The sequence below is a fragment of the Neolamprologus brichardi genome, chromosome 14, assembly GCF_056152115.1.
Source record: "Neolamprologus brichardi isolate AB-2024 chromosome 14, ASM5615211v1, whole genome shotgun sequence".
NCBI lineage: Eukaryota > Metazoa > Chordata > Actinopteri > Cichliformes > Cichlidae > Neolamprologus > Neolamprologus brichardi.
The window spans coordinates 34,446,283-34,462,689 of record NC_142117.1 but is presented as its reverse complement, the minus strand read 5'-3'; the positions used below and the strand labels follow the sequence as shown (position 1 = coordinate 34,462,689).

Genomic DNA, 16,407 nt, shown 5'->3' with positions numbered 1-16,407 from the left:
AGCTAACCATCATCACAGCTCAGCTGTCTTGTCACAGGTAAATGCACGTTTCCTTCCACAGTTAGCAGGTGTAGTTTGGCAGAGAGAAAATACATAAAATTATTCACAAGGAGTTTCTTGTATAACAGAGAAGGACATTGCTGTTATTTGGTAAATGTAGCCTTTCTCCTTCATTATTATTTAAGGGAAATCTGACTTCTGTACAGCTAAAATCTCCCAAACTGTTCAAGTCACATTCAAATTTTTTTAGATGGTTAGACAGCACCTGTCTTTTTTCACGTGGTGTTTTGACTTATCAGTCCCGGAAACTACAGCAAAGCTGTTTGCAGCGAGGGCTGTGGTTTCCTCAGAAATATATGCACACAAATGTGAATTAAATTTACATATGCATTTTTAATGCTGTGAGCACCACCGCGGACTTAACTCCATTCACCTCCAGTGTTTTGGAGCATAAATTATTGACAGATATTGCACTTGTTGGGCAAACATTAAATATGGGTGAACTGATCCTTTCAAAGTCAAACAACCTGAGGGACACTTGCCTTGATTTAAGGAGCGCTTAGTAATAATCTCAAAGGTGAAAACACCTCGAATGAACGAAAGCAAGCGTATTTATCCCCAGATCTGTCAGCATGTAACAGTAGATTGTGACAGTAGTATGTTATCAATGGAGAACATCACATGGGGCTGACGTGGTGTGCAGCAAAGGATGGCGCAGGGGGAAGGCGGTAGTGGTGGACAGTGATTGGTTGATTTGGTTGGTCAGGTGACTGAAGGGGTTATGGACAGTCGAGTTGAGTCAGATCACATGATGAGGGTTTGCAGCTATAACGTCAGGAGGTTCCATCAGGAAGTATGGAAGCCTGACAAGTTTTAGCTTTTGGTGGACACTGGACACAACACCCACCCCGAACCCCCCCCTCACAGACCCAACAATCGCACACACACACATCCACGCAGATTCACACGTGTGAGCAGACAGACACGCACACGTGCACCATATTTTGCATAGACGCACAAATAAACACAGGTTCGTTAACTTGCACACATTCACGACACACGCTGCTCACACGCACACCCTCGCGCGCGCGCACCTCGATTCGCCCAAACACACATTCGGTCCCCACCCTCAGACTTGCGATGTGTTACTGTGATGATGCAGAGTGTGGTGGAAGGTGAAGAATAAGACAACGGAAGACAGGTGATGCTAAAATGAACATTTATAATGACTGCTGTTGCTGTCGCAAAATAAGAATCCTTAAAAAAAGACCTCATATATATTAGCACTAGATTGCCCACTTCACTGGTAATCCACAAGTCAAGAAACACAACTCACTAGGTTTTTTTCTCTTTACAAACACAATGCTACAATTACATTAAATATTCAGTAATCTTTAAGTCAGTTAATGAATGTTGTTAAAAGCAACCACTAAATACTAAAAAATAAAAACAAAACAATTATAATATTAATTCACCTTTTTCCAGTCGTTCCCTTTTTCTCGTTGTGTTGTTATTTATTAATAGTATAATAATAATAGTCTGAGAAATAAATAGCTCATGTGGTGTTCTCAGGGCGATGGGGCAGGCAGCATAAATCAAGAGTGGAGCTCAGAGCAATGCAATGAAATGGTGGAGTCTAATCTCACACAGTCACTTTAATAGTTTCAACATGTCTTTGATGTGGAGGCGAAATATGGAGATATGATACAAGTTTGGTTCTGCAGGCAGCGGAGTGGTTGAGCGGCACCTGCAGAGGTTAATCATCTCTAAACTATCCTTCTATGTTATGTAAACTAGGACTGTATTGCACAAAAGTTAGCAGCTCATCTTCCTCATTTTGTAGCCCGGGAGGAGCTTAATTTCTTCTTCTTTTGTTTTTCAATTATCCGTCTCCGCCTCCCTGTTTTTGTTTTTCTTTCTCCGACTTGGAGGAGCTGAGTCGAGCCGTCTTCCACGATGATATGTCTCTAACATGACCAAGCGTTTTCAATCACTATGGCTTGATGATTAAAAAGATACTAGTGCCACTACAACTCACTGTTAAGAAACATCAACAAATGTACAAAAGCAAGCCTACGTTGAGAATGGCTCGGACTATTTCTCAAGATTAGTATTATTATTTGATGAGCACACTTATCTAAAAAGTTGGCTAGCCGACATGAACGCTAAACAGCGAATACAGTAGGTAAATCAACACTAATAACAACAGCACAGGTTAACACAGTAGAACTAGCATAGCCGATTATACAGGCAGACCTAAGTATCGGATACAGAGGATGAAAAGTGTTACGATCGTCTACCGCGTCCACTAGTTTCTCTTTATGCTGCCCGCCCCTTTCTGCTCAACACTTCTCTCTTTACACCTCGGCAAAAAAATCTGACAAAAATATTTACAATGAGAGAGAAAAAAAATGAAATTGTGGAGAAACAATTGTTTAGTGTTTTATCCTTTTTTTGTTTGTCTGCATTTTTTTAAAATATTTTTTTCTTCCTTTCATATGTTGGTTTTTTTTTTTGTTCTTTTTTTTTGACTTATAGCTCAGAGAACTGTCCCCAATGGTGAGCAACAAACAAACAAACAAAAAAAATCCAATCATATCAGCTAGCATTGCACAGTCTCAGAGAGGTTTTGGGGATGGAATGGAGAGTTATCGTCCAAACAGTTGGATGAACACAGAAGGGGGGTAGGAGGAGGAGGAAGAAGGTCAATAAAGTTCATGAGGGGGTGAAAGTTCAAAAAGTTCAAGAAGACAGAGGATGGCTGCGCAGCTGACGGTGCGTAAACACTCCCCACACCACTGCACTGGGGGCGGTGCATGTGTCGGCGTGCGTGGTTTGGATGTTAAACAACAACAAAAAAAATCATCATTAGAAAAATGGAGGTTTTTTTTAATCTTTCCCATCGAGAAAAATCAAATGGAGCGAGAGCGAGAGGGGTTATAGAGAGAGAGAGAGAGAAAGGTGGGGGTATAGAAAGAAGGGGGAGGTGAGGAGAGTGAAAGGTGCCCCCAACACTATGGCACACAATCAATGAAGTCCCACAGGCTGAAGAAATGACAGAATTAGGAAAGCAGCTGGCATGAGCGGTAGGGCTTTTTTTTTTAAGGTAGGTTGAGAGGCAGGACAGTAGGTAGGTAGCCAACCTGCAGAAGGGTTAATCCTTGTCGGGTTTAGCTCTGTGGGGGTGGTGAGGAGGAGGAGGAGGAGGAGGAGGAGGTGGTGGTGGTGGGGGGCAAGGTGCTGTTCAGTTGAGGCGTCATGAGCGACATCATGTTATGAGGGCGGAGCATGCTGGCTTCATGGGTGCTTCCAGGATGGATGTCCGACACACAAGAACAACTCAAAGAAACGCTTGGAATGGTAGTAGTAGTTGTTGTTGTTGTCTTTTTTTTTTTTTGTTTTGTTTTGCTTTTTTTTTTCCTCTCTGTTCTATTTTGGCACTCGAGAGAAGAGACTCGTGGGAGGCGGAGGAGGAAAGTGTGTGTATGTTTGGGCGAGGAGGAGGAGTGGGCAGTGAAAGTGCAAAAAAAGAGGGCATGGAGGATATTGTGTGTGTGTGCGTGTGTGTGTAGGGGGGTGGGGGTGGAGTAGGGTAAACAGGCTACATACAGAAAATGGCATTTTGTTAAAACTGGTTTGGGTTAGAGCATACAGTACAAATCAAAACCAGGAAAAAAATAAACAGAGAAACGAGAGAAGGAACAGAAAAACAGTGATATGACAAATGCAGTCTACAGTTGCTGGTGCTTCGATGGGGCCCGAGTTGGGGGAGGAAGAAGGGTGGAAAAGGGGGTGGGGTCCCAAAAGATGTCTTAGATGTTGTTTTGAAAAGGTGGTGGGTGTGGGTGAGAGTGGGTTTGTGGAGGTAGGCGTGGCGGTGGAGGGTAGGCGGGGGGGCAGAAAACAAGAGCTGGGGACTATGTCGGAGAGCCACACACCCACTGAGAAGCAATGAGGTCACCTGGCGAGCAGGTTAGAGTTGAGTTTGCATTCCTCTACACGGTACAGTAAAAACAAAAGCCAACAAAAATAAGACATGAATAAAACATGGCTAGCCGGCTACGCCGCAACACAGACACCACGGAGCGGGCCTAAAGCAGACAAACTCAGAGGGCGGGAGAGAGAGAGGAGCATGCACATCTAAATACATATGCTGAATGAACACCTACAGTAAGGCTACCATCTACAGTAGTCTCGCACACTGACCCCCACCTCAGCTCGGCGTGCCGTGCACTGTAACAGCAGAAGGTTTAGTGCAAACGTGTCACCGAGGAGCAATAATGGAAATCCCGATCGTTTCCCCATCTCAGTTAGTTTTGTGAGCAGCGGGCCACTTCCCATGACAACATCTGTCAGCATACAAAGCATGACCGCACTGCGAATCCGGAGAGAGACTTTGGCAAAAAAGAAAACAAATAAATTTGACACCGAAGCCAATGGCATCTAATTAAACTGAACTGGGAAACTTAGGACAGAGAGAGACAGAGAGAGAGGGGAGGAGGGCGATCGGGATTCAAAACCCACACTGGCAATGTTCAGTGCTGTTTTTTCTCTCTCTCCCCGAGATCAGAGCCTTGGATCGCATGTTAAGGGAGCGAAAACACAATCTGTCCCAAATTCTGCAGCGAGTCACCCGAGGGAGGCAGGCGGCGCAGCGCACAGCAAAGTGTGTCTGCGCGTTATTTTGGATTTAAAAGTAAGGGGAGGGGAGCTTTCGCCTCTTTCTCACACGCTGTCTCTCTTTACGAGTCTCTCGCGACCACGAGGGGCGGGACCAGAGATGCTCCATGTCATATTTGAGGTCAATAAGGTGCAATTCAATGACAAGACAAGCCAGAGCTCAGAGCGTGGGGGCTCAAAGGACAGACAACATATTAATACTGAGAGCCTGACAGAGTGCGTCGAGGGGTTAGTAAGGTTAGATTACAGAGACACACTAAAACACATGTAAGCCTCTACTGCACGCCAGTGGTCAGAAGAGTGATATGCAAACTTATGGAGAGGTGAGTACATTCATGGACAATCTCAGTCTATTATTTGAAAATAAATCCAGATTTTTTTTTTTTTGTCTTCAAAAAATTGTTCGAAAGTTAAGTAGGAACTGAGAAGCGTTTAGTCCAAGCTCGCTCAACAAGTAGCAAAATAGTCTTAGGTTTGTTCGAGAGTTTTGTTCGTATCCCTCTGAGGAAGGTTAGACAGCTTAGCGACAAAATACTCACTCGGTCGTGACATCGAAATCAAACATCGTCTTCACCTGCAGCAGGTGGACCGGGACTTGACGCGACTGCGTCGAAAAACAACGAACATCTGAACGCGTGTAAAACAATACCAAAATGCTCTACCCTTATCGGCATGCAAAGATTTGTCTCCGAAAAATGAACAACACACACTTCCTAAATGGTTTTTCTTTTTTTTTGTTTCTTTGATTTTTTTTTTGTCCACGCTTCACTTTGATATCATGCAATATAGACGTGCAAAAAAGATAACATCTATTTCCACAAAATACATCTTCATCGTAACTATAAAAGGCTGTGTTTAAGAATGCTATCTAGTCACATTTTTTTTTTAGCATTATTATGCTAACCTATCACTATATTGATACTCTAGCCCCAGAGTCATAGTGCTGTTGCATCCTGGGAAGAGTAGTTCCCAGAGGACAGGCTAACACTTGGCTAACATGGCGGTCCCTCGTCTTGTGGCAGGAGTGAAGAGGGATTGAACAAACTGCTATACTGAAGCGCTTTGTCTGTTAGTGTACCTAGTTCCCAAAAACCGACCCCCTTCCTATGTATTGATTTATAAATATGGTTCATTTGGCACTTTTCACATTTTCTTAATATAAAAGTATGTCTCCTCTTACCTAATGTGATTTAAATCAACACATTTACAGTTCTGTTTTGGCACAGGTTTTACTTGTTCAGGTTAAAATTATGCTCTTATTAACTTATTGTCAGCTTATAACAGAGCGTGTGTTACACTGCTTGCAACTAGCCTCTCCAGCTAAAGGACAGATTTCGATATGTTTTTAATCTTGTATTTTTTTTTCTTGTTATTATTATTAAATAGCAGCATCTTCCACAAATTGAAAAAGAAAATTACTCGTGTAAACCTATTCAACGTCTACGGGTAAATCCAAAAGCTCCTACGGCACACGGAGGATAAGGGACGGGACGACACAACATGTATTGCTTCTAGTACTTGTCACATTTTATCTCAATCCCCTAACGTTATGATAACTAAAGAGATTCGCTGCTGTGTAAAAGACAGTCATCCTAAGGTTTAATTAATAAGATAAAAAAGAATTAAAGTATTAAATCAAACGGCACCTATATAAGAAATTTCAGTGCAGTTTTGCCACTGTAAACATACTGTGTTGCATGCACGCTTTCCAAAGCAGGGGGAGGAAACACGGCCACATGACTTTTAATTCATTAGCATTCAAAATCTTAATTTAAATTACCTGAGTAATTATTGTTTCCGCTAAACAACTACATGAGACAAATTGCTTGTTTTGTCTGACCAACAAACCTAAAATTATTTTCCAAAATTGCTCAATAGATATTAAGTCCATAAATGAGTCTACCTGCAGAAAAAAGGCAAATCTTACTCTAAATAAATGGAAATCAGCCTACTGAATGCATTCAGCACAGTATATTTCCATAGCAGAGCAAAAGCACACTGGCTTCCTGTGATCTTTTATGAGGTTTTGCAATAAAATCCAGTCAAACCCTATCAAAGAGAAATTATTCCCTCAAAATATGTGTGTGTTTGTGCAACGTTTTCCAAGCTAGTAATGCATCTCGTCACTGTTATGAAGTGCAAACTACAAATAAGAGTGTTTATGCACTGTGCCCTGCCAGCTAAGACTTCCTCTTCGGGCGTGGTTATTTTCTGATGGTGTCGCATTTGGTGGCCCGAGCCTCAGCTGCCCGAGGAGGCAAAGAGAGAAGAGGCTCGATCTGTGGCGTTTGTCGGGGCGAGCAGCAGACATGCATTGATCGGAACACCAGACATAGTCACCCATGGAGCGATGTGGTAGGAGGAGAGGGGGTGTCAGGATGGGAGTGCACTGGAAAACTGAGGACGGGTGGGAGGGTGAGGAGAGTGTGGATGGTGTTAGATGGGAGTAAAGAAGCCTCCTTACCAAGCTGTGGAGATAAACCCTCACTGGCGCTCCAACAGAGAGTGACACATTCAAAAGCACAGTGGAGGATTTTGGGTCGGATTGGTTTCAAAAGAATCAAAAGGTCTGTTTGTTTAGTCTTAGAGGTGTTCCCTCCCCTCACCGGGCTTTTAGGTCAATAAATCAAATGCACCCCCTCCTCATTTTTGGCCTTTTACATTCCGTCATACTTCAGCTACTGTTAGAGTTAAATCTCTGTCCAGGGACTTGCCTGTTGGACGTGCAGTACGTGAGAAAGACACAGCTGCGATAGGATATTGAATTTAGAATTTGTTCCAGTCTCTTGAATCTACTACTGGACACCTAACACTCCCCAACATCCTGCCCCCTAAATTACGAAACACTTTTCCAAGATAACAGGTAAGTAGGATCTAATTGACCTCAATTGATTGATCCTCTTCATCGACCTAGTCTCTTTCACCTCCATCAATATTCAGATATGATGTGCATTTCCGGTGAAGTTCTTCATATGCATTCTACATATATTTCATATATGCGTGTTTTTTTTTTCCCTGCCATACAAAAAACCATCCAGTCAACGATGCCGTCTATAGCATCCATCCCTGACCTCATAGGTCGAGAGAAACTCTCCCTCGCTTCACAGTGCATTAAGACAAAAAAAAATTCAGTGTACTCCGATTGTTAAAAAAACACAGACAAAAATAACACGACACAAACAAAAACAACTCAACAACAGAAGAAACAACAGCATCTTCAGCAGCCTCCTGGGTCTACAGTGGGCAGTAAATCCGTTTCCGTGGGAGACCTACAGCTTGCCAGAGGCAGAAATGAGCTCAGCTCCCAGGACATATGTTAAAAATCTCTCATCTGCCCTTCATCTCGTTGGCAGTTGGACGGATGCGTGATAAGAGCAAAGGTCAGTGAGCCTATTTATCTCCATTACTGATATGCACGCTGCCGTAAAAAAAGCAAATCTACTAGCGAGGCTTGCAGATTCAGCAGTGGACCCCAGATAAACGACGTTCCTTTGTCATGTTTCAGTGTTACCTGCGACTAAATGTTTGCATTTCTCAGTAGTATCTTGTTAGTCTTAATTGCTCTATCTAGTCTGTGGTTTGGGTTAATCCGAAGGGTTCGGGCGTCCACAGGCCGAGCAGCAGTTTATCCGAGAATTAGTTTCAGTTCAACTGGATTATTCGTTTTAGTTACAACTTTACAATGCAGGCAAACTGCAACAGGGCATATAAACAGCAGTGATCTTTTGCAGCATGAGCTAGGAGCTAAGCATGATAACCAGGTAGGTTAATTTAGCTGCACTGCAGCCTGTGGTACGAGAGGTTTAGAGCTTTTCTCGCTAATCTAGAAGTCTTACTGCAGTCTGCATCATAGATATGGTGATTTCCCTTTTCTAGCACCAAATATGGCATCATAATGTTCTGTTTCAGTGTGAAAACGTGTGCGTGTCTGTGTGTGTTCCCTGTTCTGTTCTTTGACTGGATATATAAGGTGATCCTTCACTGTAATGATCCTAATGCCTGGGGTGGCTTTCTTACTGGACTTAAATAAGACATATATTACACTATGTGACATTACTATTCATCTTCAATCCACTTAAATTAAAACAAAAGAATCAAATCAAAAATAGTCTCATTTACATTCATGTCAACCTGAATTCACAGATTAAAAAAAAGAAACACAACTGAGCCTTATATGGGTGAACTCATTAATAAATAATGACGAAGGTAATGATTCCTATATCGACAATATAGTTAATAGAATTATCACAGCAGACTGCAAAAAATGCCATAGATCCTGTGTGTTTGCCGCAGCCTGCGCTGTATCGCTCTTGTCGTTTATGGGTTTTTCACTATGTGAGGTCATCGGCGTGCGCTTCGCCTTTCTATCTGAGACGTTAGAGCCACACGTGGGGGTGGGCGTCACATGCTGTAACGCCCCCTGCAGCGCTGCACTGCTCGTGGGATACATCACAGGTATGGGAAGGTGTGCAAAAGAGAAAAAAAAGTGCCCGGTTGATTCTCTTTCCCCGCACCTCTGCCCAATTTCACCTCACCCTTCATCTCCCAGACGAGGGGACGAGGAGGGAGGTACGCTCGTACGCGGGTGAAGTAATAGAAGGTGTCGGCGGTGGGGGAGGAGTCAAGGGCATTTCTTCTCTCGCACACCAGGCTGAGGTTTGCAGTCTTGTTTGTTATAAAACCCTTGTAAAAGGGAGAGGGGCGGGTCAGGGGAGCAAAAAGTGAGAGGGGCATTCAAGGGAGGTGGGGCGAGGGGTTTGGGGTAAATCTCCTAGAAGAAAAAACAAAAACCCTACTGGAGGGTGATGGGTGTGGCCTGCAGGGGGAGGGAGGGCTAAGGGTTGTTTCCGTATTGGGTTCGGGGGCGGTGGAGGGCTGAACCCTGTAAACCCCAACCCTCCGCCTCGCCGCGCCCATGCCCTTCCCTCCATCCCCCCACTTCCTGTAGCCTCTCAGGCAGTCGGCCTGTCTACATGGCATTCAGCTCTGTCCACACAATACACAAACAAACAGACAGCTTAATTTACTAAACGAAAACAAAACAATAAAACGATAAACAAAACAATAAAAAATCCCAAAAGGTCAAGACGTTAAGTAATAAAACCTTATTTACATTTTGCACATTTTTTTCTTGGTTTTTCAGCGTAATAACTCGCTCCTCTCCCTCCTCGTCTTCTCAGCACATTTTTGCTTTGCGTCAAAAAAATTTTTTTTTAATAGAGAATACTGAAAACACGCAGAAGAAAACGGTGCGAACGATTCCTTCCCGACATTCTTGCTCTCCTCTCCTTTTTCCATTCTCACTTTTTTTTATACTCCTCCCCCAAGCCCCCACTCTTTTTTTTTTCCTCTTTTCCTCCTCGTTTCTCATCGGCTGTCAGGTTTAGCCCACCTTCTGTGGGTTGGTGGCGCGTACCCCCTGCTCGTAGGTGATTCGCTGGCTGATCAGGTACTGTGCAGCCTGTGTGGCGGCCTGGGAACCTGTGATGGTCACCTTCCTGTTCCGAGTTCCGGGAATGAACTCGCCCTTCTTGGAGATCTGGATCCTGGCGCCGGTCAGCTCCTGGTACTCCACTAGCGTCTTGCCTCCTTTCCCCAGAATGGCTCCCACTAGGTTTTCTGGCACAGCGATCTCAACCACTTCCTTTGCTCCTTCTGCGAGCTTCTCTGTGGCCAGTAGAGATGATGCCACAAGTGGTGAAGCAGCGCTTAAGTAACCATTGGTGGCCCCTGTAGCAGCAGCTAGGGATCCCAGAGAGAAGCCTCCAAGACTGGCTGCAGGGTGAGCAGCGCTGGTGGATGCATCGCTGGCATAGGATGCTAACAAATTAGCTGCAGCAGCTGCTGCTGGGTTTGCATTAGCCGCTACTGCGGCTAGAACCCCTGAAGCAGCAGCGGGGTTGAGCCCCAGGCCCAGAGAGTTGGTGTTGTAACCATAGCTGGCCAGAGTGTTGAGGGCAGAAGTGATGGCGAGCAAGTCGTTGCCTGATAGGCTGGACATAGTGGTTGGGAAGGCTCCAACCCCAGCCAGGCCTGCCTGGCCGAGCAGAGAAGAAGCCGTAGCCGCGGCAGCGGCTGCGGCAGCTGGCATGACCTCGGTTGAGTTGGCGTACGGTGAGCCGGTGGGGTTGGAGTTGGCGACTGGCCCTGTGATGTTGGAGTAGGAGATGTTGAGGCACGAGGAGCTCTGCGGGTCCTCCTGGATCTTCTGGACAATGATCTCCACTGCTTTCCGGTTCTGTTCGGGCTCGCCGCTGATGGTGACCACACGCTCCTGCAGGTTGATACCTTCTGGCTTCTGGGATAGCTGGACCCACGCCCCAGACTGTTCCATCACTGCCTTGACTGTAGCTCCGCCTTTACCAATGATCAATCCTGCTGTACTGTTGGGGACGATCAGCTTGGCCTGGTGGGAGGTTGGGCAAAAAAAAGAGATAGTTTATTACTTAGTTATCGAAGTTTTAAAGTACATTTACCCAGCAGAAATATAAGTGATAGATTTGTTTCTTTATTGATCAGGCAATTAATTCCGCTACAATCCCAAAGGGAAGTATAAAGTCAGTCTTTCTACACAAATGTGTTTATCAGAGTTACAGAGAGATGTTCCTGATGTTTTACACTGTTCATGTTCAGCAGAGAGGGAAACGAGGCGATGTCTCACCTGTGAAGTTACGATTACACATGCATGATAACATCCCATCTTGAATTCAGTGGAATTATAAAATGAAGACGACATTATACAACGGACGATGAAGGCTCCTGTTTGCGAGATGCAAAACAGTGGGAGCTGTCTTTAGAGGTGTCCTTATAAAGGACGGGAGACAAAGAGATCCAAAGAAGAGATGAACTGAGACTGAACGATGTGTGAATACAGAGAGGAAGAAGGAGAGTTTCTGATGCGCTGTGTTTGTGCGCGAATGTGTGTCAACAGTGTAAAGATGTCCTGAAAGGAGAAAGAGCTGACACAGCCACTGAATAATATGGACTGTGCAGGAGCAGATAATGAGTAAAGAGTGTTTTTCTTCTTTATTACTTTGGTACACAATAGCAAAAGAAGAGACGCAATGCGAGTTGGTGAGAGAACAGGAGATGAAGAGTGGGAGGGAAGGATGGATGAGAGAGAGGGAGAGAGAGAGAGGGATTGCAAAGAGGCTACTTGTGTGGAAAAAAAATAACATTGACTCCCAGGGGTCAGCGTTGCCATGGAAACACAGCTCCAGCATTCAAAGGGTAGTGAAAGGGAGTGAGGCACACATATGTACACACTCTCCTCACACCCAAACACGGCGCAGCATATTTAACTTGCATGCGTACAGAAATGAACAGAACAGTAATGCTCGCCAGTCGATGAATGAACATAACGCACTTCGTTTAGTCTTTCACAGTTAAAGGAGAATCGATTCACAGTGCATTTCTTAACAGCTGGAGCCCGTTTCAGCCAGGACCACTATAGCCAAAAGATGATTGATTATTTTCATCTGCAGTACTTCATATCTGGCATTACGGCTTTGCTCTGGGACCTCCCTGTGCGTCCACAATCGTAAAAAGAGAGCCAGAGGAGGAAAAAGCAGCAGCAAACCCCTTACTAACAGGCTGGAGCAGGAGTTAGTGATGACAGACACCACACGGAGGTGGGTTTCAAAGCAGCATGCAGGGTGCAATAACTGTAGGCTAACTAAAGTAATTTAATAGCCGCCTTGCATGTGAGAGTTGCAAACTGGAAGCAAGATATCAGCTGAAGCCACCAGCTGATGTGGGCCATCATTGAGATCTGTTGATCAGGCCCCATCTTATCTTAATGACCTTGTAGTACCATATCACCCTATTAGAGCACTTCGCTCTCGCTCTGCAGGCCTACTTGTTGTTCCTAGAGTATTTAAAAGTAGAATGGGAGGGAGAGCCTTCAGTTTTCAGGCCCCTCTTCTGTGGAACCAGCTTCCAGTTTGGATTCAGGAGACAGACACTATCTCTACTTTTAAGATTAGGCTTAAAACTTTCCTTTTTGCTAAAGCATATAGTTAGGGCTGGACCAGGTGACCCTGAATCCTCCCTTAGTTATGCTGCAATAGACGTAGGCTGCCGGGGATTCCCATGATGCATTGAGTTTTTCCTTTCCAGTCACCTTTCTCGCTCACTATGTATTAACAGACCTCTCTGCATTGAATCATATCTGTTATTAATCTCTGTCTCTCTTCCACAGCATGTCTTTTATCCTGTCTTCCTTCTCTCACCCCAACCAGTCGCAGCAGATGGCCCCGCCCCTCCCTGAGCCTGGTTCTGCCGGAGGTTTCTTCCTGTTAAAAGGGAGTTTTTCCTTCCCACTGTCGCCAAAGTGCTTGCTCATAGGGGGTCATATGATTTTTGGGTTTTTCTCTGTATCTATGAAGCGCCTTGAGGCGACATTTGTTGTGATTTGGCGCTATATAAATAAAATTGAATTGAATTGAATTGAATTGAATTGTTGATCTGCTGGAATTGCAACTTCCCTCTTCTTCATGTTTTGCTGAATGAACAGATTAAAATCGTCGTAGGTGTTAATGTGAAATTTACGGGAGGCGCAGTGGTGGCAATTGCTCCACCCCTTCCACAAAAAACATTTAACTATGTGACTGAAAGTTAGAACTGGTGGCAATTCTAACACCTATTCTTTATCTTTGTAAACATGTAGCTAAATGTATCTGATTTGGAATGGAACTCGTTCAAGTGCTCTGCTGGGAGGAGCCAGAGACGCTGAACATGTGGACAGTGCAGACTGAGCCACTAATGAAGCCGTTAATGCCTTATAGAGTTGAACAGCTGTAACAGGAGTCTAGCTTGCTGGGAAAAAATCTGTTTTTAAATGTTATTTTGAGACAAAAGCAACACATTCTTTTTTTTAAGTTTCTATCCGCTGATTCACTGCATAGTTTTTTTTTCTAGCTTTTTTATGCCGCTATCTTGATATTAAAGGTATGACCTTTTAAGTTGGACATAGAGATTTAGTCTTGTATAACTCTCTTATGGTGTTACAGAGAAGCTTGCCAAGTAGTCAGACTAAAAGTGAACACATTTCACTGAATTTGCCCTCTGTGATTTCTCTGGGTTTGCTCTAAGGTTAAATTCTGTTTATGGCAAGGGCATTATGCAGTTAGCTATAAAGTTTGCCGTTTCCACTTTTCAGGGACAGGTGATTGAAGTGATTCATATTCATTTTGTTAAATAAGCTTACTTGTGCTGCTTTATATACACTGTTGGTTGTTCATATCGGTGGTAAGTGCAAAATGAGATCAACGCTCAAAAAGATAAAATTATCTATTTGTTTTTGCCCTCAGTTTACTGGTGGATAATCTACAATAACCCTTTTGTATGAAAAGGTTTACACGAGGGCTGTCTGCCACAAACAGATCTGATGTCTGCAGGGAGCTAAAGTCTGAATGAACTGCGTATATGAAGGGTTCGCTGCTGCTCCACTGACGCAGGCAGTGAGTGACGCATCCCACTCTGCCGCAGCGCTGACCTCCGTGCATGATAAAAGCATCGCTTTGCTGACCAGGAACAGACCAGAGGAAAGTGTGAGACTCGTGTCAGCATTCAACAGCAATAACGGAAAAAGCCCTCTGCTGCAACTTGTTGCAATATGTGATCCTTTTCTCTTTTTGTGCACACAAGACAACAGAAATAGAAACAAACAACCTGCAGCAGATGTTGTGGACTTCTGCTGCACATCAGCCACTGAGCAAATAAATGAATGCCCTGCCTGGACTGCTATCTGTGGTCTGTCTGAGTGAGAAAAATGCTTATTAAGTGCAGAAAGAGAGATGTTAGGTCGGAGAAATGGGAGGACAGCGAGCGGAAAACATCACTGAGTTGGCATTGATGAAGACAGGGGAGTAAAAGAGGAGAAAGAGATGGTGGAAGGGGATTATTGATTCAACAATCTGAGATAAAACATGAGCCGAGACACAATTTTTTTTGTTTTCTGGCTTTCCATGTAGAGCACGATGGGAAAAAAGAGCAGGAAGAATGTAAAGGCCATTTCATTATTTTCCCTGTCTGACACTTCTCCTTTAACCCCCAGCCCCCATTTGCTGCAGTTTTAAGCCGTGCAACATAGTGTGGAGGCAGCCTCGATTACAGAGGCTTGCTGCCACGCCGGATCCCGTGTGCTCTGCACTGCAGCTTTCTGTCAGGCGGGAGATGAATTTACATAGAAATAGAAAATTAGTGAGAAGCGTGAAGGAGGGAGCGGATAACAAGAGCAAATTCAAACCTGCAGACGGCGTCACATTTTTGCTTCTCACTGCTTCAACTTGAATATTAACAAATTATCTTTCGCCTGTTTGTTTGTGAGACGTTTCTTTGGGATTAACAGGTTTTTTTTTCTTTTGTCGGTTCGTCATTCCTCTCAGACAGAATGGAAATTTGTAGCTAGTTTCTATTGATTAGCAAGCTGTTACGGCGAGGCACAACACAGCGATGCTCCTTCAACATGTCTCTTAGCGTCCTGCTGCTAACGGAGGCTTCGCTACAATCTGCCGTCCTGCGTAGATTCAGGAGAAGAGCAAAGTGCTAACAAAGTGTGAACACTGCTGAGGCAGAGCGAGTTTAAGGATTCCTTCTTTACACAATAGAGCTTTAATACTATAAAGCACTGAAAGAGAATGGGGGTGAAATCATTCATGAAATATTTTCCTTTATTGATTTGAATAATATTACAGTGAAGTCACAATAAATGTACTTTGCTAACATAGAGTTTTATGTGCTTTATGTTGTTGTTGCATCATCCACCCACTCACACACACTCACACCCACATCACTGGTGACCGAGCTGCAATATAAGGTGCTGGCCTGCCATTCGGAGCGTCAGCGTCTTCCCTGTGGACACAACATGTGGCGCGTCTGGGGACAGAACTGCCACATTTAGTAGAAAACCTGCTCTACCACCTGAGCCACAGCAGCCCGTGATACAAAATAATCAACCTGATCTGTAGTGCAGCGCACCCAACTGTTCTACATTTAATATCTCACGCACCTCATTCATTTGGAGAGAAGTTAAGTGCTTTGGTTATGTCACAACGGATAATCTACAAACTCTCAGAGGTCACACAAATGTGTGCAATTTTCAGTATTTGTTATTTTTTAATGACTGAAAGCGTTTTGAAATTATAATGTGTCCAGATGTGCGTGTGATGGGAAATGATGAAGGTTTGAAAATCATTAGAAAGGCTAAACATGCAGGGATACTGTGCACAAGACCTCACAAATCTTGAACATGAATTTGAATCTTTTTTTGTTTTGTTTTTGTTTACCAATAACTGATTGTAATTGACTATCAAGGCCTTTCTAAATGTCTCTTAAATGAGCCCTTTCACATGCGTTTAGACATGTTTAACAGTATTTACTTGGCTGCCGTTTGGTCAAACTGTTTATGGTAACCATGATTTAAAATTTTCCTTTAGTCTAATCCAGGGATGTCAAACTCATTTTAGTTCATTAACCACATCCAGCCCAATTTGATATAAAAGGGAGCTCGACAAAATGCAAACCATAACATAACCATAACATAATAAGTTTTCAGAATGTACTTGCATTGCAAGTACATTCTGAAAACTTTCTTCTTCATGAAAGAAGAAAGTTTAAGGAATCACCCATTTACGAAACTGGTGATTCACAGCCTGCAAAATCTTGAGAAAAACAAGCACAATTTTAACAATATGCCTAAGTTTTTCCACATTGACTCAGTTCACT

At 43.8% G+C, this 16,407-nt stretch overlaps 1 protein-coding gene across 2 annotated transcripts in view; it reads right to left on the bottom strand.

Moving 5' to 3' along the window:
• Positions 1-1,202: 1,202 nt before the first annotated feature.
• nova2 (NOVA alternative splicing regulator 2) overlaps positions 1,203-16,407 on the bottom strand; it is a 94,324-nt gene continuing 79,119 nt past the window's right edge. For both annotated transcript variants that reach the window (XM_035914075.2, XM_006805197.3), the window contains one exon: positions 1,203-11,086. In XM_035914075.2, coding sequence (XP_035769968.1) covers positions 10,064-11,086 — 1,023 coding nt within the window. In that variant the 3' untranslated portion in view covers positions 1,203-10,063. The remainder of the gene's footprint in view (positions 11,087-16,407) is intronic.